The sequence below is a fragment of the Schistocerca gregaria genome, chromosome 2 (genome assembly GCF_023897955.1).
Source record: "Schistocerca gregaria isolate iqSchGreg1 chromosome 2, iqSchGreg1.2, whole genome shotgun sequence".
In the NCBI taxonomy this organism is placed as follows: Eukaryota; Metazoa; Arthropoda; class Insecta; order Orthoptera; family Acrididae; genus Schistocerca; species Schistocerca gregaria.
In genome coordinates, this window is record NC_064921.1 from 466,884,692 (window position 1) to 466,912,227 (window position 27,536).

A 27,536-nucleotide genomic window follows, 5' to 3' on the forward strand; every position below is an offset into this window, starting at 1 on the left:
TCACGAACCACTGACATTACCGAGGTGGGGTGTTCTGCGGGCGTTAATGATACAGATAGCCGTACCATAGATGCAACGACAGCGGAGAGGTATCAGTGGAGAGCCCAGAAAAACATTTGGTTTCTGAAGAGGGGTAGCAGGCTTTGTAGAAGTTGCAGGGGAAAGAGTCTGGATGTTTGAGTGGTGTTACCTTGTAACAACAACCAATATGGCCTTGCAGTGCTAATACTGTGAACACCTGAAAGCAAGGAGAAACTACAACAATAACTTTTTTTGAGGGCATACAGCTCCAATGTATAATTAAGTGAGACAGCATCCTCTTGGGTAAAATATTCTGGAGATAAAATAATCCCCAATTTGGATCTCTGGATGGGGACTACTGAGGAATATATTCTCGTCAGGAGAAACAAACCTGACGTTCTACTGATTGCAGGAGTGTTAGATCCTATAATCGGGTAGGTGGTTTAGAAAATTTAAAAATGGAGATGGGGCGTTTGAACAAAGATATATTGGGAATGAGTGAACTTTTATGGGAGGAGGAACAGGACTTCAGTTATTCAGTGATAGCGACTGGTTTCCACAATCGCCTGTAGAAAATCTGAGTCTAGCTTGTGCACTGTTGGACCTTGTCTCCTATGAATGAAATTCTCTCTTGCCTGGTTGAATGACAGTTTCAGATACAGGTTTCCATCCACATTTTATTTATCACTTGTATACCGAGAGGCAGTGGAGATTTTAGAGGCTTCCGGAAGTAAGAAAAAAAAATGTGGACGGAAACCCATGTCCGAGACCGCCATCCACCGAGGCGACAGAGCATCGAATTCATAAGAGGCAAGGTCTTTCTACGCAGCAGCTAGCACCATCATCTTTACTGGCAATCGTGGCGATCAGTCGCGATCACTGAATAACAAAAAAATGCTGCAAGACAATCCGGCTACGGTCCGTCAGTGCAGAAAGTCATATTTGTTGCTGCACGGGTAGCCTAGCGACAGGCGGTGGCGCCTATGACTTCGACGCTCTGTAGCCTCGTTGGATGAGGTTTCAATACGTGGGTTCCTACCCTCGATTTAGTTTCTCTGGACAGTCTAAACAACCTCTCGAAATTTTTCGCAACATTGCTGGGATAACCTGTATAATGTTAAGACAGAGATTTCGTAACCATGTTTTAAGCTTTAAGATGTATCGAACGGCAGGTGTAGACTCTCATCGTAATTCATTCGTTAGATGAAAACTGAAGACATCGCGGAAAGGTGAGGAATTAAGCAGATGGTACCTGGATAAATCGAAAGAATCAAAAGTTGTTGAAAGTTTCAAAGGGGCCATTAGGCAACAGTTGACTGAAACAAGGGAAAGAGGTAGAGTAGATGGCTAATGGTCAGCAGTGGGTCAAAAAGGTAGAAAAGACAGACCCAGTAGAACTCATTTGGTATCAGAGGTCGTACCGTATTAGGAAACCGATGTCCGAGCGCTGATCTTCAAATTGTACTAGTACGAAGAGAGTCTGAGAGTGGCAGTCTGTGAGATCCCCTCGGTCTGAGAGTGGCAGTCTGTGAGATTCCCTCGCCAGCTGTACAGAATCGTGCGGCGCAGGGCGTGGAGGCGGCGGCCGACCTCATCGAGGTGTCGGACGGCGTGGTGGTGTGCCGCGGCCGCATCGGGCAGTCGCTGACGCCGGGCGCGGCGCTCGTGGCGCAGAAGGCGGTGGTGGCGCGCTGCCGCGCCGCGGGCGTGCCCGTGCTCGTCGCGCTGCGGCCCTCCGACGCGCCAGAGGTGGCCGAGGCGGCCGACGTCGCCAACGCCGTGCTCGACGGCGCCGACGGGCTGCTGCTCACCGATGGCGTCACCTACGAGCGCGTCGTCGAAATCTCCGACGTCTGCCGCGAGGCCGAGGCTGCGCGCTGGGAGAGGCTGGTACGCTCCTACGGCCGTACTCAGCTAACCTTAAAGAACTGCACGGTCGTAGCTATTTCCTGTTGTGGTGTGCGTACTGTAAGTCCTTCAGTACACACACCATCAGATTATTTGACTTGTCGCTCTAACGAAGTAGGCGAGTATCAGCAATATGTCTCGTGCTCTAGAATGAGATTTTCACTCTGCAGCGGAGTGTCCGCTGATATGAAACTTCCTGGCAGATTAAAACTGAGCGCCGGACCGAGACTCCAACTCGAGACCTTTGCCTATCGCAGGCAAGTTGCTCTACCAACTGGGCTACCCAAGCACGACTCACGCGCCGTCCTCACAGCTTTACTTGCCCGCGAAAGGCAAAGGCCCCGAGTTCGAGCCTCGGTCTGGCACACAGTTTTAATCTGCCAGGAAGTTTCATATCAGTGCACACTCCGCTGCAGAGTGGAAATCTCATTCTGGAAACATCCCCCAGGCTGTGGCTAAGCCATATCTCCGCAATATCCTTTCTTTCAGGAGTGCTAGTTCTGCAAGGTTCGCAGGAGAGCTTCTGTAAAGTTTGGAAGGTAGGAAACGAGGTACTGGCAGAAGTAAAGCTGTGAGGACGGGGCGTGAGTTGTGCTTGGGTAGCTCAGTTGGTTGAACACTTGCCCGCAAAAGGCAAAGGTCCCGAGTTCGAGTCTCAGTCCGGCACACAGTTTTAATCTGTCAGGAAGTTTCATGTCTCATGGTCTTATCGTGGCGTGTTTATCTTCTGTCGTTAGGTCAGACGATAGAAATGCCACTTGCACGCTTAGAGCAGCAGATTGACGTGAACAACTTTAAACAGAACTTGATTAATTTTCACATACATTTATTAGAATAATAACAAGCATAAAAATTACGAAACTTGGTTCTGGATGCTATTTACAATTGACAATCTGAAGTTCCTTTGGTATTGGTACGTTAATCTTATTCTCACATATATCTCTGATACTTGACAAAAGTGTCTATACATTTATCTTCATGGCTATGTACAGGAATATGGTAATGTTAGACGCAGACTATAGGCTGGTACAGGCAGATGTAGAACTCGTACAGACTGTTGCAGACAAACGCAGACTGACTAATCGGAGGTCTGTACACTCGTTATAATACCTCGCTCGTTCATGCATCACTGCGCGAGTGTGATCCGCGAGGAGAAAAGGTTCTACGTTAGCAGCAATCTCATTGACTGCGTTACGTATTAATACGTGGATCGGCGGAAGCAGAATTTGGTCCGTCTCTATGGCAGCGCCATCTTGTAGTGCGGAGTCAGACGAGCGCTGCGCCTGTGCTGTTGTGCTTAGCGGGGCGCGCTCTAGTGGGAAAGTTGTGTATGCGCTGACTACGCGGAACCATGTACACAACACCTGCTCTACCACTTACGACGACATTCCCCTTGTTACATTCGCGTTTGTGACTCGCAAAGAACGTCTACTTAATTTTAGAGTGCCAAAAATATAAAAGAAGCTAGACGAGCACCTGGCATTGCCTAGGAAGGTATTTCACAATCTTCTAATACTCCATCTCATGCAGCACCCTCTTTCTGTCCATCTCCTCCTGCATCTCCTCTCTGTCCTTTCCCCCACCCCCTCTCTCTGTCCACCTCCACCTCCCCTCCTCCATTGTTCTCTGACCATCTCCTCGATCACCTCTCCCTGTTCATATGCTCCCCTTCCCTTTCTGCATCCATCTCCTTACCTCCCCTCTCTCTGTCCACCTCCACCTCTTCCCTTTCTCTGTCCATTTCCTCCTCCCCTAGTATCTCCAGATAATCATGTTCATCCCAATAGGAGGCTCGTGCTTCTTAGTCCTATAGAATTTCTTTGTAGCTTGTAATTGATATGTGTACCACTGTTGAGTGCAACCGTTCTAGAGATATAGGATGAGTAGTATAAGTATGAGAGATCTGGACGAAAGAGAATTTTAAAAAAAATCTTAGATTTAAACCAGAATTTTAGTTTTGTTTTTTCCGCCATTAAAAATTATCCACTTGTGTGAATGAAATTTTCATTTATTTAAAAAATCAAATAAATTTTCTCTTTTTAAATAAGTTCTCTGAGGTTATCTATACCCATGAATCAAATTTTCATTTAATAAAAGAATAAAGTATCTAATAAATTTTTCTTGATAAATAACTTCTCCAAGATCCTATTTATCTCAACAAACAAACTACATTTCCAATTTATTAAAAAATATATATAACAATATATATATTTAACAAGCTCTACATGACACTATCATGTTTATCTACACTCACAAACTAAATTCTCATTTTATTTAAAAACAGAAAATCTAACAAATTTTTCTCTTTATAAATAAGTTCTATCAAACCTCATCTATCCATACTATCTATTGAAATTTTAATTTAAAATTTAATAGATGCATTTCTATCATAAACATTTTAATTTTTTAAATCTAATTTTTTGTATATAAATAAAAGCTAAACAAAATGTGCTCAAAATCTGAGTTATTAAAAAACTTAGAACATTATTGTAAAGAAAAACGTGGATTAAGTTATGTTGATTTAGCAAATTATTTCAAAGAAAAATGTTATTCAAATGTAGCTATACAAAAGATCTAGGGGAATTTATTGACTAACTAAGAGATAAAAATATAAAAGAACTTCGATCAATTTGTAAAAAAACTTAATAAAGAAAATTTAATCGACCTTATTCTAAATCCTGATGACAACATTAATAATAATGATAACAAATTGAACAAAAAATCTTTGAATGAACTTCATAAAATATGTAAAACGAAAAATTAAAATATTATTCTAAATGTAATAAACAACACTTAATCATTCTCCTTGAAAGATCTGAGGACAATTTTAATAATAGAGGTAATGATGTGAATAAAAAATCTTTGTAAAATCTGGGAAACAAAAGTTTAAAAATTGTTCTAAAGTTAAACAACAACAATTAATCGATCTTATCAATATACCTGAGGGTAAAACTAATAATATCGATAATGAGGATTACCTTCAAATGCTTCTACTAGATAAATATGAAGAAATTACACAAAAAACTACCTGAAAAATTTTTCAGGTTACGACTTTCTAGATGATGATGATCTTTTAGACCATGTATATAAAAACTTCTGCTTTATAATCTAGAATAATGACTTATGAGGTTAATAATATTGATAATATTCTTGAACCACAAGAACTTTTTAATCAAATGAAGGAAAAAGTAATCACAAAATTAAAGAACATTTTAATATAAAGAAGAGCGATTTTAGCTAGTATGAAATTTTATTGTAATTTTAAAAGAGGAGACAAAATTCAACAATATAATTTTAAAACAAATATTGACATTTTGTCAAGAACACCTAATTTAGAACATTATTATAAATAATTAGCGGTTTACTACTAACTGAAATGGTAGAAATGAAAAGAAAAAGTCTGGTTGGTCTTTATTTTATATAAAAAGTTTTTGTGTGTTAATAGACACAAAACAATTTCTGGTTCTTCTTATATCAATTTACCAAAAGAAGTTGAATATAAAAAAGCTGTAATTAAAGTAAAAATCACAGATCAAAAAAAGTTCCTTTATTCAATAAAATCGGCTTTATATCCAGCAATGATCATCTAGAAAGAGTTAATAATTATAAAAATACTGATATGAATCATATGAAATTTCTGAAAAAGAGAAAATTGACTTTCCTATGGATTTAAGAGATATTCCAAAACTTAAAAAGAAGTCAAATATTTCAATTAAAGTTTATGCTTCTGATGAAAAATTATTCTACATCCTGTTTACCATACAAAAAACAAACAGGATACTACTATGACGAGCTTTTACCGATGGCTTTTACCACTTACAGATATATCAGATATATTTCGTATATATTTAAAATATTTCACACATTTGTACACTTGTTTTACCTGTATTTCCAGCAAACATCACCCTGAGGTTTTATTTTCGAGCTGATCAATATTTATGGTATCACATCTCCTGAACTATGAGCTGAACAGTGACATAACTGTGCAAGTACATCCAGTGTTATATATGACTATTGCTGCAAAATGTGTTGTGAGTAGAATTAATAGTAAAGAAGTAATAAATTAATACGTCATGCATGATCCAGCAATTTTTCTCGAAATTTGCCTTTATGACGTCATGTCTCTTGAATTAAGTGATATAACTTCTCTGGTACATTCAGCAGTGTATGTGAATACTCTCCACAAAGTGTGTCATATCTACATTTGGTACTAAGGAAGCAATAAATTAATTCGTCATTCCTCATTCGGCAGTTTTACAGCATTATCAGCGAAAATTTAGTAAGCAATAAACTTTTATTCCTTTCGTCGTTTTGTGGGGGTCTTCGGTGAGAAAGTTTCGTAAAGGTTTGAAATTGTGTGTATAGTTCACTGCAAATCTCTACGTGCCCTCTGTCTCAAGTACTGGATGACTCAATAATGAGTATTCGCATGTCGTGGGCGACACTGCTATTTGATCCCCTCCCCTTTGATAAGTGGGTGGTTCTTACCCCCTTGGCGAGTATTTTCAGACAGTAACTGATATGTGTACCAACTTTGGTTGAAATCGGTCTAGTGTTTCAGGAGAAGATGTGGATTGTACAAATATACATATATACATACAGACATGCATATACACCTATATCCTTATTTGCAATTTGTATGGATTAATTTTAAAATTTTTCACAAAACTGGCCTTTATCATCGTAGCAGGCAACAAATATAACAAGAAATTGGCGAAAAGTAAGCAGTCAATTATTTTAAGGAGTGTGTTACATTTTGGAATATAATTTTAATTTTTTTCTCAAAATTGCCCTTTATTATCATAGTAAGCAACGTATATAATAAATAATTGGCAAAAAATAAACAATCAACTGTTTCAAGGTTGTGGTTTCTCTTTGGAACAACTGGGACCTACAGTTTCAATCACCCAGCACTTCATGAGATATATTTGAATGCAATTTCGAATTTTTCTTAGACAAAATCCCACGTTTCGAAACACCCGCCTTTGTGGCTAAGGTCGCTAACCCCGCTTTGCTGTGGCGCTCGTCCTGGGGGTAAGCTGGTTCAAATCCGGCTGGTGGAAAAATTTTCACTGCCAGTATTTGGATGACAAGAGAAGGAGGGGTGGTGTCGTGAAGTTCTTGATCACTAGACTTTGCGCCAGTGTCTTTGTTTAAATTCCAATCCTTTCTGCAGTGTCTCATGATGTGTGGCCTTGTGATACAGTTGATAGTGGTCCATCAGTAGCATGGAGACTTCAAGCTTCGCGGTCCCTTTGGTGCATTCCGTGTGGAGTAGGCAATGCGTTGGCACGAGGTTTCACCCTCTCCTTAGTCTCATCACTAACATACGACACAAACACTGCACTACACACACACACACACACACACACACACACACACACACACACACACACACACACACACACACAGACACACACAATATATACATTTAGTATTACAATTAATGTATTGGGGCATGTTGTCTATAAATATAAAATAAGCATTTGGAAACTTCGATGAACTCATAGTGCCTAAAACAAATTATAGTCGCAATTAACAAGCAAAAATAGACCTAAAACTTTATAAATGTATCTCAAAAGTACATACTGTTCGAGTAGTTTCATATGGGAAACACTTATAACAGCAGTAGTATCAGGGGCAGTCTAATGAAAGTCGAACATTCGGCACGAGACCATGGAATGGGTCCATTCAGAAGTAATCAGCACACTCCTTGAGACATTTATCCCTTTGTGAGACGAGACGATCAATTCCTCTTTCGCAGAACGCGGTCGGCTGCTGACGGGTCCATAGCCGAACCCACCCTTGCACTTCCTTGTCCGACTGAAACCGAACTCCAGGCACGTCTTTCTTCAGGTCACCAAGACGTGAAAATCACATGGTGAACCACCGGGCTGTACAAAAGATGTTGCAGTGTTTCCTAACAAATCGCCTTCGTCCAATTGACAGTGTGAAGGCGGGCGTTAGCCACCATCTACTTCCAAATAAAGTGAACCACCTGAAGGTGTGTGGCGGAGATGCTTCTGGTACCACTAACTCACCCCCATCTTCCTTGTTCCATTTGCAAAGTATTTGATTGTGATCCGTCGATCACCTCGAATGAGCACGTGCGCACATTCCTACAGTGCAGGAGTCACTGCAGTGTGCGAGCTGCCGGCACGCTGGAATTCGAACATCTTTGAGCGACTTTGTTGCGCTCATGACTGACGCTTCGCCCAACGACTCAACGTGATCTTGTTCGCTGACAGATCTCCGTAGACATCCTCCAAGCGCCTATGAATATCTGCGATGCTCTGGTTTTTCGCCAAAAGAAACTCAATGACAGCTCTCTGCTTGGGACGCACCTCCGTTATAGACGCCATGTTGAAAGCTACGTATAGCGCCGCCACCTATCGGAACTTCTTTTATAGCACCTGAAGCGGGAATATTCCACGATATCCCACAACAAATTCTGCATTTTCCCTACCAAAATCGGCCAATAAAAAAGTGTGTTGCATTACTTCTTGACTGCACCTCGTAATTCGTGTCCCATATTTGGCATAAAAAATGGCTGTAACCTGGCTGCATATCGAGCAGAACTGAGTTTTGATAACGGAAACGAGCACGGCATTCCATGTTGTTTCGATTCTGTGACAGAGTTCACCAATTTTGGTAGCTGATCGTGATGTCGGGTCTGTCATCGTCATTGGCACCGACGATTTTCTGTATCGGCTTCCGGAACACTGCTCTTCGCCATGTATCGAACCGCACAGTACATCGGGCGACACAGGTTCTTCAACCGTGTCCTCTGCTCCGACTCTCGCAGTGCCCTTCAGAGCCTCTGTGTGATGTACGCCGTCCATCAGTTAGTGCACCGCGTTCAGGAAATCTTTCACTTGCTCACTCTTGATTGAGCCACTGTGATGTTTATGTAGGTTTCTGGTAACATCGGTCTGACGGGAAATGAGGCCGCTGCCACTTCTACCAAGGCTGCAGTCCTCGTACCTCGGCCCGCTGGTTCTTCCTTTCCCTCTGATGATCATTGAGTTGCCATTTATCGGCAGTGGGTGTCCTTTCGGTGTCACCACTAGTCTTCACTTCACGGAAACAAGCTCCAGGGAACTAAACCTCTTCCAGCAGTTTGGGCGACCTCCTCTCGGCCCTCTCCCCGCGAGATTATTTCAGCTAGGTTACGTATTTGGCACTGTCTTTTTAGACATCGCCATTTGTGAAATGGTGATCCCACACCACTTTGTGCCCATTGGCCTCAACCTTTGACGGCTTCCTCTTGCGTCGGAGGTTTGAGTCCTCACTCGGGCATTGGTGTGTGTATTGTGCTTAGCGTAAGTTAGTTTAATTAGTGTGTAAGTCAAGGGATCGATGACCTCAGCAGTTTGGTCCCTTAGGAATTCACACACATTTGAACGGTTCGCCATTTACTGACGGAATGCTCTTTTTTTTTTAACCACTTAAGTTGCCATTTATGTTTGCTGTCTCAGTTATCGAACGACCCGCGGGGCTGTCGACGGAGTTTTACTTTTTATCCGTCGTAGCAAAATGGCGAAGGACGTTTAATCTTTAGTTCAGAATCTCCTTTGTCTCTATGGCGTATTTTATAGACCATTCTTCAGGTTCCTGTTTTTAGCTATATTTCCTTCTGTCGATTGGGCTTAACGTGTAGTCGTTTCTACCTCTTTTTTCGTCTTCGTGTTCTACTGTTCTAACATGGGTCCATACGACCTTAGTAGTTTTTACGCTCTAAAGCAAATCAAAACAATTACGGTGGCTGACGAGTGGTGGTGTGTCAGTTCAAACCATGACCAGATATTTCGTTGGGCGGGAGATATGAAGAACACGCTGACGACGGAAACAGTCGAACGCATTCTATATCGAAATAGGTCAGGACACTATGGCTACTGTGAGGTCGTGCAGTATCTTGTTGAAAGTTGGAGACATCGAAGAGAGGGCGTAAACATGATCCTTAACACGAGGGAGATGTAACGCCTGCTGTACACAATAATTGGCTACGCGAACCAAAGGTGTTGGAGTAGTACAACCAATCACATCCCATACTATCACACCGAGTGTTGGGCGGGTAGGACGAAGAAGAGTGCAACAGGGCAACAGTCGTTCTCCTCGGAACGTTTCTACACTGTGACATCCACCGTGCGAGTTCCTCAGCAAAACGACGTGATGCCACTCTTGTGTTCAGCGTTGTCGTTCGGGGTACTACTCGCAGCACTCCACTCTCAGCTGTCGTGTCAAGGGAAGCAGTAGTCGCCGTGCTGACAGCTCATGGTGTTCGAGACGGCGTCGCACACTGTATTATCTGATATATGTACGGACGCCCTTTATTTAATGTGGCATTGACCGACAGATGTCTCGGGAGGCAAGCCCGCTTGTATAATAGGAGACGGGGGAAGGGGGAGGGGAGTATTGCGTTGTCGGCAGGGAAGAAATAGCAGAATGGGTCGGTCAGGACAGCTTAGTGACTTCGAACGCGGCAAGAAAGTCACCAGGGACATTTCAGCCATTCTAAAGCTGTCCTGGTCCATTGTTGGGGGCGCGACTGTGAAGCGTAAATGCGAAGGTACAACCACCAGGCCGAGCTCAGGTACTGACGGACGGGGAGAGGGCAGAGAGTACTTGTAAAAAATCACGTGAAATCAGCAAAGGGAATTATTGGTGACTCCCAAAGTGCCACCAGAAGTCCAGCTAGCATAAAGGCCTAGGGAGTTGAAAACATTGAAGTACAGTGGTCGAGCAGACACTCATAAGGCGTACATTTCTGTAGCCGGTACTGAGCGACGCTTGGGTCGGTATGAAGAACGACGCGACTGGACTGTGGACTCCTCGAAATAAGCGATTTGGAGAGACTAATCACTCTATATTCTGCGGCAATGCGATGGATGGTTTGAGTCTGGCGTATCCCAGGTGAAGGGTACCTGCTATTATGTGCAGTGCCAAATGTAAATGTTGCACACTATTTGTACGTAAACACAGCATAATAACAGTTAACACATAAGTCAATGCGCGTTTGGAAGAAGGTAAAACACCATGATACGTATCCAGACGTGACGGTTCTGTAAAATAAGGCACACTAACGCAACTAAAACTAATGTAGCCTACAACACGACTCGAAGCACACAACCGACTGCAGACTACCCAATGGTACAATGATAGGTAGAGTACTGTGAGTAAGACATCATAATACCCTTCCAACGCTTTTGAGGAGCGCCACTGCAACGATGTACTAATATCCGCAACCAAGCGTCGCGCAGCTCTCTCTATTAATACGGAAATATGCGTTTCGGGATCCATGTTTTTTGAACTTATTTTTCTTGTTTTGATGAGTACTACTGCCTCTCAAAGTATTTGATACTTCTTTTAACACCATACATCTGGCGTGTCTCGCCAAAGGGGTGTTACGTCTTAGCTGACTCACCATATCTTTTTTCAGGAGGAATGTCAGAATTTGTGAGGTGATTCTGTATGTGAAAATAAACCGAGAAAGTCCTATGAAAAGATGTCTGATCTTCGTTTGTTACGGAACTGGAGCGGTTTGAAGACTATACGCATCCATGAATGAAGACAAGTGTAAGTATTACTTACTGAAATGCTGTGTAGGCGCTGTGGTGGCCAGAATAATTAATGGTGGGACAGATGACTGATCCTTCCTACAAGAGCTGTTCAAAACGCTCCCAGCCATGTCAATGCACTTGCCAACGTGTAGGAGAGTGTGATATGTTGCATATTGGCGGACTTTAATGCGGGCAACAGCGTCAGTGTTGCAAGCTACAGGTTCTTCACGAGTATCAACCTTCGTAGCATACACAAGCCCCTTTAACCTGCCCCATAACCAGAAGTCTAATGGGATTAGGTCGGGTGATCTGGGAGGCCAGGTAATGGGTCGGCCACGGCCAATCCACTTTGAGAAAATATGTTACTCAGATACTGGGACATTTGTCTGGTCAGTGAACTAATGATCCACCATGTTGGAGGTAGATTTGCCGTCGTCGCTCTAATGTTACGTCATCCAAAAGTGCAGGTACGTCTTTTTGTCAGTAATGTTCACAAGCTGCGACTGTCATACGATTTCGCAGGAACACAGGCCCTGTCGCTAGGTCTTCAATCATGCCACACCAGACGTTCACTGAGAACCTAACATGGAATTTTGTTTCCATAGTGTCATGTGGGTTCCCCATCGCCCATGAATGAGAACTGCGGGCGTTCATGATACCACTGCATGTAAATGTAGCCCCATATGTAAATAAAGTGTATTATACGACGTCTCTGTGTACAGCCAACCATAAACAAAATTGTTTTCTGCTTACTGAGTCATCTGGATGCAGACGTTGCAAGGGCTGCACATGGAATGGCTACAGTACAAACCCTCGGAATGTAACATACGCCATATTCGCGTTTGTGGAATATCGAGCTGAATGCTAATGTTCCCTGTACTAGTGGTAGGACTCGACTATACCATTGCAATAACGTCTTCCCTTTCTTCAACCGACTTGGCAGCAACACGTTCTGATGTTACACGTAAACTGGGTAATTTCTGGATTCATGTGATGTTTGAGAACCCTGAGAAATACCCTGGAACGGGGGAATCGTCGATTACGGAAGCGTCTCTGGCATTCTATCACAGCAACACGGGCACAACCATTACATTACCCATACAGAAGCAACATGTCTGCATATTCTGTGTGGGTGCACGTATGCTGCATGTTGCGACACACGGACACAGTGGACTTACTAAATTAAACAGCACTCAAGCACGACACGCAAACGGCCTCACGATTGCTCATTGATCCAACCCATGATGCACAATGAACATGCTTGCAGCTGTTGCCTCTGTCCGGCGCCACAGTCAGCACAGTCTGTTGGAGAACCCCCCCCCCCCCCCCCAAATCTCTTGCAGGATGGGTCAGTCATCCGTTCCACCATTATTGTGTCCACCACAGCATTTCGGTAACTAATATCCACACCTGTCTTCATATTCATTCAACGATGTTCGTAGTCTTCAACGTACTCCAGTTCCGTAACGATCGAAAATCGGCCACGTGTTCAAAGGACGTTTATTGTCACACGTAGAATCACCTCATAAGTTATGAGATATTCCTCCTGAATTACCATGTGTATATACTCTGATAAGCCCAACATTATGGGCACTGCCAACCGCGACGTTGGGTGCCGCCTGGTGGCATTGCTGACACGTGACGCTGTAACAAAAGTATTTAAACGGAGCGGGCACGGACTGGGATTCACCCTAGCGAAGATATAGGGTGCAAATGGGGAAGTACATTGAGTTAAGTGACTTTGACCGAGAGCAGACTATTATTACGTAGAGTCTGTGAACAAGTATCTCAGAAACGGCGAAGCTGGTCGCATGTTCACGTGCTACTGTCATGAGCATCTACGGAAAGAGGTAGAAGGACAGTGAAATTACCACTAGGCGCTAAATGGTTCGACATCCACGACTCTTCACAGAACGCGCGATTCGGAGGCTTGTGTGCTCTGTAAAGTAGGATAGATGGTGATCCGTGGCATCTGTCCCAACGGAGCGCAATACTGGTGCACGCACTTTCGGAGCACACCGTTCATCGTACGTTGTTGAACAAGGAGCTCCGCAGCAGACCTTCCCTACGTGTTCACATGTTGACCCAATGAGATCGACAGTTACGATTTCAGCGCGCACGGCACCATCGGGATTCGACTGTCGATCAATGGAAACGTGTCGGCCCTTCGAGTGAATCACATTTTTGATGCAGTAGGTCGATGGTCGTCTCCACAAACGCCGTCATCGAGGTGAGCGGCGGCTTCAGAAGTCCAGAGCGCCACGGACGCAGGCTGGTGGGAGCAGTATTATGCTGTGCGAGACATTCTCCTGCGATTGCATGGGACCTGTGGTGGTAATCGAAGACACGCTGACAGCTGCGAACCACCTGCACCCCTTCGCGCTTGACGTATTTCCCGACGACGACGTCATCTTCCAAAAGGACGATTGTCCGTGTATGGGAGGCAGAAGCGTAGTGCAGTGATTTGAGGAGCATTATAGTGAACTCACGTTGATATCGGGTCGGTATAGGGTGCCATCACCGCGTGCGCAGATCAGCGGCCCATTATTTATGCGAAGTACATGACCTGTGCACAGACATCTAATGCCACATACCTCCACAAACCTACCAACAAACACTGTCGGATCCCTGATAAGCGGAATCAGTGATGTGTTTTGTTCCAAAGACGGACAAACTATTTATTCGAGATGTGATTTTCACCAAGCTGTAGTGGACAATATCGAGTATTTCCGGAGGTTTTCAAGTAATTTTTATCGCTTATAGAAGCTGAATTACGACACCAACTTCGTTCGTTTCTAATCGAATTATACTCTTTCTTCTGTGGCATCTGAAACAAGCTTCTAAGAGATCTGTAGCGACAAAACATGCACGGCACTAGATTAAATAGGATCAAGGTAACAGCGCCGCAAACCACGGTCTCGCCGTTAGGCGAAAAGGTTCAGTATACGTCTTCCTTGTTATAGCAGATGCGAGCAAACACTTAAATCAGGTATGGTTGTTGTATTTACTATCACGGCTGTCAAACCAAGTGCTCAAAATGTTAATCTTGAGCATTGCTACCCACTGTGAATTGGTTCTGGAGAAACAATACTGCACGTTGAATTTCATCTGGATTTTACGGCAAAAGAAGCCTTTGTTACAAGGCATTTCCTGCCTTCGGCAATCGTCACTGTTTCCTCATAGACCTCTTGCATTAATTTTCGTCACAAATGAAAGTACAGAAGTGTTAAGTTTGATGAGTGTGCAGACCAGTTTACGTTCCTGAATGAGTGTTCCAGCGCACTCCAAATATTCTCTTAAGAGGGTCTGCCATTGCACTTGCAGAATGGGAAGGACGTCCGTCACATTGGTACCACACTGGCTGCCTTATGTCCAGCGGGTTGTCTTCCAGTAACTGTGGCAGCAGCATATCCTACGAACTCGAGATAATTGAATGAATTTAGATTCTCATCAATAAATCAGAGACCAGTCACGCAGGTCTTGTAAAACACGCACCGAACGTTGGTAGACCAAGAGCGTTGTTTTTATCTACTTCTTTGAGTCAACTGACGATTAGTGCATATTGAGAAGATTGACTTGCCCATGGTTAGTAAACGATGCTCTTTGCACAGATATGTTGCATCACTTTGTACTTTTCGTAGATAACATTGGAGAACTGTAACCAATTTTGGACGTTATTGCCATGAAGCTGTAGAAGCAGCGAAATGTGAACAGGATGAAATATAGTGGAGTGTACTATTCTCAGAACACTCGTTTAGTTGATCCCTTGGATCTTTCTCGTCCTTCCGAGACGTATCTTAGTGACATTTACTACTACAGTGTTAGTTTCATTTCTTTCGTCAGTTGTTATTTTTTCCCAGGCGTATTTTATTTCCCATACTTCCAGTTTCTAGATTTTTTTTTTTTTTTTTTTTTTTTTTTTTTTTTTTTTTTTTTACAATGCCTACAGAGACAGGTCGTCTGTGCTTCGCACTATTCTTCAATGTAGATACGCACCGATGCTCTAGTAGTTTGACGATATTCGTCGTAAACGATATTTATTACTCGATTGTCGCATATATTGTGAATGCCTCAATCGTCTTACAAGCAAGTTGTGTGATTGATATAACAGCAGAACACAGAATGCTGGGCTTCAAGAGCACAAGTGAATACAAGAACCATACCTCAGGTATTTGTTTGCTTACATTTGGTTTAATAGGCCAGACGTTTGTGGTACTTCTTCTCCTGACGGTGAAACAGTGGTTTGCAGCGCTATTATCTTGATACTATTTAATGAAGTCCCATACGTCTTATGTCGTTGAAGTCCTCTTAGAAACTCAACAAAAAAAAAAAAAAATGGTTTCAAATGGCTCTGAGCACTATGGGACTCAACTGCTGAGGTCATAAGTCCCCTAGAACTTAGAACTACTTAAACCTAACATCACACACATCCATGCCCTTTCAAATTTCACAGAAAAAGAAATATAGTTTCTGCAGGAAAAAGCAGAGTTGGTGTCGTAATTCGGCGCTTATAAACAATAAAAATTACTTGCGAACGTCAGGAAATTCGCCATATTGTCCGCTGTAACTTAAGGAAAACCGCGCCTCGATTTATTTGTTCATTCTGGATACATGCCCACCCTGCCCACCTTGTATACGTAGATTAATCTTCTCCTTGTGGCTCGGCTTGTGCATGAATTTGACCCCATATATTGCACGCACGCCCTCGTCCCCTTCCCTGTGGCCATCGCTTGCCGCCCCCTCTCTGTCGTCTTCCTCTCATCTTTCTCTCCCTCTCCACCTCCTCCTCCCTCCTCCCTCTCCGTCCATTTCCTCCTCCCCTTTCTCTGTCCCTCTCTTTCTCTCCCTACCTCCATCCCATTTTCTATCAGTCCACCTCCTCGTTGCCCAACTCGTTTTTGATTATGTCCTGCCCCTCTTCTATCTATCAAGTCCCACCCCTCTCGCTATACACCTCCTTATCCCCATCTCTCCCTCTGCATCCTCCCCTGTCCCCTCCCCTCTCCCTATCTGTCTCCTCCTGCCCTCTCTATCTGTCCATCCTCTCCTCTATCCATGTTACCCTTCCTCCCAGGTGCATCCACCTGTAAAATAAGGCGATAAACCACGCCGCACGCCGAAACTACTTCCACAGCACACCTGGCATTTCGTCATGTATTGATGGATCTATTGACTTATGCATTGTTTAGTCTGAGACTGTTGGGCGCAGCAAGTGTACTTTAACACAAGAAATCAGAGGCAAAATGCAAAGGGCAGGCGCAAGAGGTATCGATTAGATTACGCGAGGTAACAGTAAAGAGAGGCGCATGTGAATTTGCAGACGCTCTGGGCAGCTGTTCCAGAGTAGAAGTTTCAGTTCACAGAATTAACTGGCAACTTCATACACCGTCTAGAGGCTGTTCTAAGGCGCCACGGTGGATGCCGTTCGCCAACAGGCACTTATTAGCATATGCCGCAAGTTTGATACTTGCTTCCGAGAACGGCAACCTCAGTAGACTCACACAGATTAGAGTGAGATGGAAAACGAATAAAACTGGACAGCTTGAAGTGACCTAAGACGCTGTTGTTACTAGCCATATTAGGAAGGGTAATAACGTTTAGCTTTCAGCTGAGCGCTGTTGTTACCAAACATGCCGTTTATTTGTGTAAAGGCCAGGAACATACCTAACTATGGGGCAGGAGATGGGAAAGGACATGAACGTGGCTAGCCAAAGGCACCAGGAAAGTGCAGAGCGTCTTATCAGACTGGCGGATGCCTGTAGGGTGACGGTGGATTGGCGGATCGACTACAAATACAGAGAAACCATGCGCAGCGCCAATCCGTTAAAAATTATACATTTTCATACTCAAAGGAATTCTCAGTCAGATAGTTCGGACGCTCAACTCTAGCCTTGGGTAATTTTCCATTCAAGCCTGTTTCCTCACTTTGATTGCTACTCGAATGTTTGTACATTATGATACTGCCAGTGATTGGGGTTTCAATTAACTCTCACGCCAAGGACTCAGACACTGACATGTGTTGTGCCAAAAGTCGAGTTATTTGCTTTTTGTAATGCTTAGAAGTAAGCTTCAATGTAACAGTCTGGATATAGTAAATAAGTATATTTCAGATCCCTGAGTTCCTTGAGGTTCCAGCAAAGTATTCTTATCGAGTCACAAAGTCTGCACCTAAAAATCCATTCAACATCTCATACACTTTCTCTATCCTATGTCAGGACACATCATTATTTTATCTGCCCTGCAGAGCTGATCGAGAAGACAGGCTGATACCACTTAACAATACACATCTTCTGTGCAGAGCTGCCTGTACATCGAGCGCTAGAAAACTGTTTCTTGGTCCTGACATATAGGCTGCCATACACAGGAGGTCGATATCACAGGCAAATACTATTTCCACATCCCACACCTGTCGTGCATTGCCGACTATGTAGCACGGACAGTGTAAATACGTCTGCTCCTATTGGTGCTGGGAGGTTATAAGCCCCACAATGCTGATACTCGTGAAGTTTGCTATTTGTGTGCCACATTTGTTTGAGGTCGAGGTAGTAAATGTACTAATAATAGTGGTTTCAATGTCGTCTGCGAACAGACAGCGTAGTGGAATAGCTACGAGAGCACCATCTCTGTCTATCCTTTAATAGGGAATGCTCACAGCCAGAAGGCTCAGTGTGGTGCAAATGTATGAAGCAAGCAGGCAACCATGCACGGAGACGTACTCGTGCTTCCTACAGCCAACACAGTGAGCTCCTGTGCCTCCCTCTGCCACCTCTGTCTTCCGCCATCTCTCTGCCCATCTCCTCCTCTTCCCTCTTTCTATCGATCCCCTCCTCCCCTCTCTTTGTTGATCTCCCCCATGTCCCTCTTCTTTTCCACACGCCCAGTAACCTTCTCCATTTCCCAACTGCCAACTCCACCTTCTTTTCCTCCTCGCTACTCTCGGTCCATCACCTCTCCACCTACTCCATCTGTCTCTGTCCAACTCCTCCTCCTCCACATTTTTCTGTCCATCCACTCCTCCTCCCTCTTTCTGATCAGTGCCTCCTCCTCTCCGTATATCTTCGTGTCCACCCCGATTAGTTCATCCTCTCCTCCCCCTGTGTCTGTCCATCTACTTTTCCCCACTATCCCTGTGCATCGCCTCTGCCTCCATCTCACTGCACATTTCATCCTCCCCAACCCTATACCTATCCCTTTCTCCCTCTTTGTTGTCCAGCTCCTCTTCCCCTCACCTGTACACATCTTGTTCTCCCCCTCTCCCTGCTCATCTACTCCTCCACCCCCTTTCTATATCCATCTCCTCCTCTGCATCTGTGTGTACACCTCATTCTCCCCCTATCTTTGTCCAACTCTTCTTCCCCCTCTCTCTGTCATCCTTCTCCTCTTCCCCTTTCTGTCCACCTTCTTCCCCCTTCTCACAGTCTGTCCATATCCTTCTTCCCTTTTCTGTCTCTCCTTACCTTTTGCCCTCTCCATCTGTCTGTGCCCTTCTGCCCCCCTCTCTATTTCCAACCCCTCTTACATCCATCTCAACCTTCCGCCAGCCGAGCCTATCATACATGCCCGTTACACATGTGGTCTCTGCAAAACAAGTTGATGAAGCAGACTGATACTAACCTAACACAACACATCTATTGAATAGGGCAGCCTACATCTGATAGGCTTGAAAACTTTTTGTGTCCCTCATGTTGAAGCTGCCCTGTAGAGCAAGGCGATAAGGCAGGCCAATGCTAGTACAACACAACATGCCTGTCTTGAAGGGCATCTCATACAGCAGAGGCTGAAAAAACACGTTTTTGCCCGTGTGTCGTCTGCTCCTATTGTCATTAGGTGTTTATAAAACCCACAGTATTGATACTCATGAAGTCTTCTGTTTTTGTGCCAAGTATGAGTGAAATCGTTTGAGGGGTTTGGGAGGAGACCCTGGACATACAAAGATCTACTCTGATATACAGGGTGAATCACCTAAAAATAGCATGGCAAGTACTTTAAAGGATCAAAACTAGTCATTGCTGGACCATTCCACATGATAAAATATAGTGAAGAAACAGTTTTTGTTAACAGAAGGGCTCTAGCCTCAGCAATGGTCAGTAATTATTTGGGCAAATTCGTTTCACACTGGAAATGTCTTGATGGTAGTTGTCAACAGGAGCAAATTTGTGGGATACTTTGTATTGTTTTCACAATTTCCACCAAAGTTCTCACAGTTGTCAAAAACATACTCACGAAACGCTTTAATCGTATCACGTTTATTCAACTGAAAGCAAACTGCAGATGACTCAACATCTTTTTCCGCAAAAGTATTGTCTTTGATGTCTTCGGATCAAGTGCTTGTGTCAACTATACAGGCTGAATTGGTCACAGCCATTCGTAGTGCTCATCACCACGTACATGTAGATAAAACACAGTCTAGTCTCGCACCAAGTAGGATGGTTTTACATCGCTTCAACTGAAGCAAAATTTCTATCGTGCCCCATCTCGAAATCTGCGTTTGAGATTTTTTTCGTCAGGGGTACCGGTACGGAGTACGGTGCATCCATTCACAAGTCAAGAACTGCTTGTATAATAAATGTATTCATTAGCTGAATCGTATTACGTAGAAGGGAACAAGCAATAAACGCATTTTCACAAATATTATGAAGTTCAAAAGTCAAAATGTAAATAGCTTTTTCGGAGAACAAGTTTAATTCCATAATACGTGAAATATTCTTCAAAGCAATAAATGTATTGTACTATACCATTTCTAAAGTATGTGATTCTTCAATGTTCAAGCTACCTCCACACGAAATGTCGTTGAAATCGGTACAGCGGTTTAGTCGTAAAAACGTAACAGAGTTACTTTCGCATTTATAATATTAGAATGGAAATCTAGACGTGACGACTGCGGCAGAAAAGAGGCAAAATTAAAAAAAAAACATTCTCTTGAATCACTCTGTATACAGAATTCAGATGTAGGTATTCTTATTTACCCCACGGGTATTCACAGAGTTGCCAAGCTACTGCTTATCCTAACGTCCACTACAGTGGCAAAAGTCATGGGATAGCGATATGGAAGCGTACAGACAGCAGTAGTATCGCGTACCCAAGGTGTAAAAGGGGAGTGCACTGCCAGAGTCGTCGTTTGTACTCGGCTGATTCACGTAAAAAGTGGCATCATGGCCGCACGACGGGAGTTAACGGCCTTTGAACGCGGAATGGTAGTTGAAACAAGACAAGCGAGGAATTCCGTCTCGGAAATCGTAAGGATTGCGAGATCCACAGTGTCAAAAGTACGCCGATAATACCATATTTCAGGCATTACCGCGCACCACAGACAACGCAGTGGCCGACAGCCTTCCTAAACGACCCAAAACAAGTGCTTTTGAGTAGAGATGTCGGTGCTAACAGACAAGCAACACTGCTTGAAATAGCCGCATATATCAATGTTCGACGTACGACAAACGTATCCGTTAGGACAGTGCTGCGAAATTTGGCGTTAATGGGCTATGGCAGCAGACGATCGACGCGAGTGCCTTTCCTGACAGCACGACACCGCTTGCAGCGCTTTTCCTGATCTCATGACGTATCGGTTGGGACCTAGAAGATTGGAAAACCGTGGTCTGGTCAGATGAGTGCCGATTTCACTTGGTAGGAGCTGATGGTATGGTTCACGAGTGGCGCAGGCCCCAGGAAGCCATGGCCCTAAGCTGTTTACAAGGCACTGTTCGAGCTGCTGATGGCGCCTTAATGATGCGGGCTGTGTTAACAAGGAATGGACTGGATCCTGTGGTCCAGATGAAGCGATCATTGACTGGAAATGGTTATGTTTGGCTAGATGGAGATCATTTCCAGCCATTTATGATCTTTATTTACACATCTAACGATGGATCTTTTATGGGTGACAGTGCCCCATGTCACCGCGCAACAATCGTTCACAGTTGGTTTGAGGAATATTTTGGACAATCAGAGCGAATGCTTTGCTTACCTACACTACTGGACATTAAAATTGCTACACCAAGAAGAAATGCAGGTGATAAACGGGTATACATTGGACAAATACCCTCCTGGAAATTGAAATAAGAACACCGTGAATTCATTGTCCCAGGAAGGGGAAACTTTATTGACACATTCCTAGGGTCAGATACATTACATGACCACACTGACAGAACCACAGGCACATAGACACAGGCAACAGAGCATGCACAATGTCGGCACTAGTACAGTGTATATCCACCTTTCGCAGCAATGCAGGCTGCTATTCCTCCATGGAGACGATCGTAGAGATGCTGGATGTAGTCGTGTGGAACGGCCTGCCATGCCATTTCCACCTGGCGCCTCATTGGACCAGCGTTTGTGCTGGACGTGCAGACCGCGTGAGACGACTCTTCATCCAGTCCCAAACATGCTCAATGGGGGACGAATCCGGAGATCTTGCTGGCCAGGGTAGTTGACTTACACCTTCTAGAACACGTTGGGTGGCACGGGATACATGCGGACGTGCATTGTCCTGTTGGAACAGCAAGTTCCCTTGCCGGTCTAGGAATGGTAGAACGATGGGTTCGATGACGGTTTGGATGTACCGTGCACTATTCAGTGTCCCCTCGACGATCACCAGAGGTGTACGGCCAGTGTAGGAGATCGCTCCCCACACCATGATGCCGGGTGTTGGCCCTGTGTGCCTCGGTCGTATGCAGTCCTGATTGTGGCGCTCACCTGCACGGCGCCAAACACGCATACGACCATCATTGGCACCAAGGCAGAAGCGACTCTCATCGCTGAAGACGACACGTCTCCATTCGTCCCTCCATTCACGCCTGTCGCGACACCACTGGAGGCGGGCTGCACGATGTTGGGGCGTGAGCGGAAGACGGCCTAACGGTGTGCGGGACCGTAGCCCAGCTTCATGGAGACGGTTGCGAATGGTCTTCGCCGATACCCCAGGAGCAACAGTGTCCCTAATTTGCTGGGAAGTGGCGGTGCGGTCCCCTACGGCACTGCGTAGGATCCTACGGTCTTGGCGTGCATCCGTGCGTCGCTGCGGTCCGGTCCCAGGTCGACGGGCACGTGCACCTTCCGCCGACCACTGGCGACAACATCGATGTACTGTGGAGACCTCACGCCCCACGTGTTGAGCAATTCGGCGGTACGTCCACCCGGCCTCCCGCATGCCCACTATAGGCCCTTGCTCAAAATCCGTCAACTGTACATACGGTTCACGTCCACGCTGTCGCGGCATGCTACCACGGTTAAAGACTGCGATGGAGCTCCGTATGCCACGGCAAACTGGCTGACACTGACGGCGGCGGTGCACAAATGCTGCGCAGCTAGCGCCATTCGACGGCCAACACCGCGGTTCCTGGTGTGTCCGCTGTGCCGTGCGTTTGATCATTGCTTGTACAGCCCTCTCGCAGTGTCGGGAGCAGGTATGGTGGGTCTGACACACCGGTGTCAATGTGTTCTTTTTTCCATTTCCAGGAGTGTATATTATACTAGAACTGATTACATTTTCATGCAATTTGGTTGAATAGATACTGAGAAATCAGTACCCAGAACAACCACCTCTGGCCGTAATAACGGCCTTGATACGCCAGGGCATTGAGTCAAACAGAGCTTGGATGGCGTGTACACGTACAGCTGCTCATGCAGTTTCAACACGATACCACAGTTCATCAAGAGTAGTGACTGGCGTATTGTTATGAGTCAGTTGCTCGGCTACCATTGACCAGACGTTTCCATTTGGTGAGAGATCTGGAGAATGTGCTGGCCAGGGCAGCAGTCGAACATTTTCTGTATCCGGAAAGGCCCCTTAAAGGACCTGCAACATGCGGGTGCATTATCCTGCTCAAATGTATTGTTTTGCAGGGATCGAATGAAGGGTAGAGCCACGGGTCGTAACACATTTGAAATGTAACGTCCTCTGTTCAAAGTGCCAACAATGCGAACAACAGGTGACCGAGACGTGTAACCAATGGCACCCCACACCATCACGCCGGGTGATACGTCAGTATGGCGATGACGAATACACACTTCCAATGTGCGTTCATCGCGATGTCGCCAAATACGAATGCGACCATCATGATGCTGTAAAGAGAACCTGGATTCATCCGAAAATGACATTTTGCCATTCGTGCATCCAGATTCGTCATTGAGTACACCATTGCAGGCGCTCCTGTCTGTGATGCAGCGTGAAGGGTAACCGAAGCCACGGTCTCCGAGCTGATAGTCCATGCTGCTCCAAACGTCGTCGAACTGTTCGTGCAGATGGTTGTTGTCTTGCAAACGTCCTCTGTTCAAAGTGCCATCATTGCGAACTACAGGTGACCGAGACGTGTAACCAATGGCACCCCACACCATCACTCAGGGATCGAGACGTGGCTGCACGATCCGTTACAGCCATGCGGATAAGATGCCTGTCATCTCGACTGATAGTGATACGAGGCCGTTGGGATCCAGCACGGCGTTCCGTATTACCCTCCTGAACCCACCGATTCCATATTCTGCTAACAGTCGTTGGATCTCGACCAAGGCGAGCAGCATTGTCGCGATACGGAAAACCACAATTGTGGTAGGCTACACTCCGACCTTTATCAAAGTCGGAAACGTGATGGTACGCATTTCTCCTCCTTACACGAGGCATCACAACAACATTTCACCCAGGAACGTCGGTCAACTGCTGTTTGTGTATGAGAAATCGGTTGGAAACTTTCCTCATGTCAGCACGTTGTAGGTGTCGCCACCGGCGCCAACCCTGTGTGAATGAATGCTCTGAAAAGCTAATGATTTGCATATCACAGCATCTTCTTTCTGTCGGTTAAATTTCGCGTCTGTAGCACGTCATCTTCGTGGTGTAGCAATTTTAATGGCCAATAGTGTAGATCGCCCGAGATGAATCCCTTCGAAAATTTATAGGACATAACCTAGAGGTCAATGCGTGCAAAAAAACCTGCACCGGGAACACTTTCGCAGCTATAGAGGGCAGCACGGATCAATATTTCTGCAGCGGTCTTCCAACGGCTTGTTGAGTCCACTCCATGTCGAGTTGCTGCACTGCGCCGGGGAAAGTGAGGTCTGACTCCGTACTGGGAGGTATTCTGTGACTTTTCTCACATCAGTGCACTGCAGAGCTTGTGTCAGTATGACACGAGTTGCTCGTCGCCTTCGCGGCTTTGCAATTTTTAACGGCCAGCAGCTTATAACCAAAGCGATGTTGAGGTTGGTAAATGGCAGGACTGGTGGCGACTGGTGCCGGCAGGAGGCGAACGAGACGCTGAGCCTGCAGCCGCCGCCCACGTCTGCGCCGGCGGCGCTGGCCATAGGCGCGTGGGAGGTGGCGCGGCTGACGCAGGCGTGCGCGCAGGTGGTGGTCGCCGCCTCCGGCCGCAGCGCCAGGATGGCGTCGCGCTGCCGCCCCCACTGGCCCGTCGTCGTCGTCACCAGAAGCGCCTCCACCGCGGCGCGCTGCCTCTGCTGGTTCGCGCTGCTGCCACTGCACTACCGGTACCCCAAGCTGCCCACCTGGCCTCAAGAGGTGCGTACCTCACGAGCATTGGGACATCACCCTCTGCTTGTCACACTGTGAGCTGGAGGACGCTGAAGTGTTGGTACAGAGCATAAAGAACCTAAATGTGTCTTCTGCCAAGAGAGGTGATTTCAGGTGACCATTCTACAGGGTGAAAAGTATTTAAACCGACAAACTCTGGGAGGTTGTAGGGGACATCAAAACAAATATTTTTCCCTAATGTCATTTTTTCCTATGAGGAGCATTTAAACCGGTAGAGGGTGATTTCCCTGGTGGCAAATTAATTAAACCAACAAACACTTTTCCATTTTTATGACCAAGAGACAACACATTAACACAACCCAATTTCAATTACAGTAGATTTCAAAAATGTCTCCATTGACACGTAAACAATAGTTACACCGTCGGATCATGTTCTGTCTGACACGGGCAAAAACCCCAGGAGTATCCTGAATTGTTCCTGCTGCTCCTACTATCTGGGCAACCACATCCCGATGCAACAGGGGTTGCGTAAACAAGGTTGCGCATCTCTCCCCATACAAAAAAGTCCAGAGGGGACATATCTAGAGATCGAGCAGGGCATCGTACAGGATCACCTCTGCCAGTCCACATTTCTGGGAACCGACGGTCCAGGAATCGACGCACACGGCGACTGAAATGTGCGCCTCGTCATGTTGGAACCGCATGCGTTGTCTTGTAGGGAGCGGAACGCCTTCCAACACTTCTGGAAATGCTCTGGCAAGAAAATTGTAATAGTGTCTGCTATTTAATGGCCTGGGTAGAAGATACGGCCCAATTAAACAGTCCCCAACAACACCGACCCTCACATTAACAAAGAACCGCAATTGATGAGCGCTAATAACTGTGGAATGTGGGTTATCCTCACTCCAAACATGCGAATTGTGCATGCTGAAGACTCCATCGCGCCCGAACGTTGCTTCATCGGTAAACAACACAGAGGATGGAAATGTAGGATACATTTCACACTGTTCCAGGTATCACTGCGAGAACTGTGCTCTGGGTGGATAATCAACTGGTTCCAGGTTGTTGACACGCTGTAAGTGAAATGGACGTAACAATTGCTCTCAAAGGACTGTTCTTACATGCGTCTGATTCGTCCCCATGTTACGTGCAATTTCACAAGTTCTGACTGAAGGATCCCACTCCACATGCTGCAAGAAAGCTTCCTCAAATTGCAGCGTTCTTACCACGCGACGGCGTCCCTGTCCAGGTAACCTGTTAAATGAACCGGTCTCACGCAGACGTTGGTACTCAGCAGCAAAGGTCGTATGATGCGGGATACGGCGATTAGGATATTGTTGTTGATAAACCCGGTGTGCAGCTCGTCCGTTGTGGTGCGCTACGTAGCATTCACCAACCATATCAGTGTACTCACTCCAGGTGTATCGCTCCTTTAGTAAACAGAGACAATGCACTACTACACTCGTGGACAGTAGTTGCCTACAACTAAAGAGCGTAATACGACCTCCACCGTTTTAAATAATAATCCTCACGGGAAAAAATGACATTAGGGAAAAATATTTGTTTTGATGTCCCCTACAACCTTCCAGAGTTTGTCGGTTTAAATACTTTTCACGCTGTATATTGCTTACAAACTCTGATGACCAAAAGCATTGTAACTTCTGCCCATCTGATGACACTGTAGGAACGAGACCGTGGTCTGTACACAGGTGTGCAAAACTTAAGGACGACAGTACGGTAGCTTCCACATGATTTGTCACTGCCAAGTAACATAGTCGTAGAAACTTAGACCATACATAAGAACTGCCACCGTACAATACAGAAAGTTCCTGAAAGAAATACGCAGTGAGATGAACAGAAGTGAGACTTTTATTGTAAGACAATAATTACACTGAAGTCTCTGTGACATATGGTGGTGCCTGGACGTTATAAAAGGCGATGCACGATTCTTAACACAATGTGTGAACACCGCGAACGGTAGTGTGTACACTGAAAAATGCTCCGATGCTGGATTCTTGTGGTAGGGCGTTCCATTCCTTCACCAGGAAGGCTGCTGGGGCATGTCGACATGCAGCAGTAGGTCCCCCCAACACAGCCCACAAGTGCTCGGGGCAACGGGCAGGTCAGTCAATTCGGCGGATATCCTCAGTCCAAGAGCTCCTTTACCTCCTTCACATGAGGTCGCTCATTGTCATCCATAAAAATGAAGTCAGGATATGAATGCACCCCTGAAAAGACAGACCTGGGAAAGGAGTACCGTATCAATAACATTGACCGATGAGTGTATCGTCTTCAAAGATCTGGAGGTTAGTACACCAATGCAACATTACGCCACCCCAAACCAAAACGTTTCAGAAGATGCACTGCTGTTTGTGATGGTCACACACCCTATTAAGAGCCGTGTCGCCAACTGTAGCGTTCAGGGATCCGTCATAATTCACTGTGACTTCAGTGTAATTGTTGCCTCTGAATAAAAGTGCAATTTCTCTTAGTCTCATTGCACATTTCTTTGTTACCTTCTGTACGATACTTTACTAGTCCTTTCTACACTACTAGCCACTAAAATTGCT

At 45.3% G+C, this 27,536-nt stretch overlaps 1 protein-coding gene across 1 annotated transcript in view; it reads left to right on the plus strand.

The window, feature by feature from the left end:
- Window positions 1-27,536, plus strand: part of LOC126335838 (pyruvate kinase PKM-like) — a 153,731-nt gene that overhangs the window by 94,651 nt on the left and 31,544 nt on the right. The window contains exons 6-7 of the mRNA XM_049999307.1: window positions 1,591-1,911; window positions 24,718-24,993. Coding sequence (XP_049855264.1) covers window positions 1,591-1,911; window positions 24,718-24,993 — 597 coding nt within the window. The remainder of the gene's footprint in view (window positions 1-1,590; window positions 1,912-24,717; window positions 24,994-27,536) is intronic.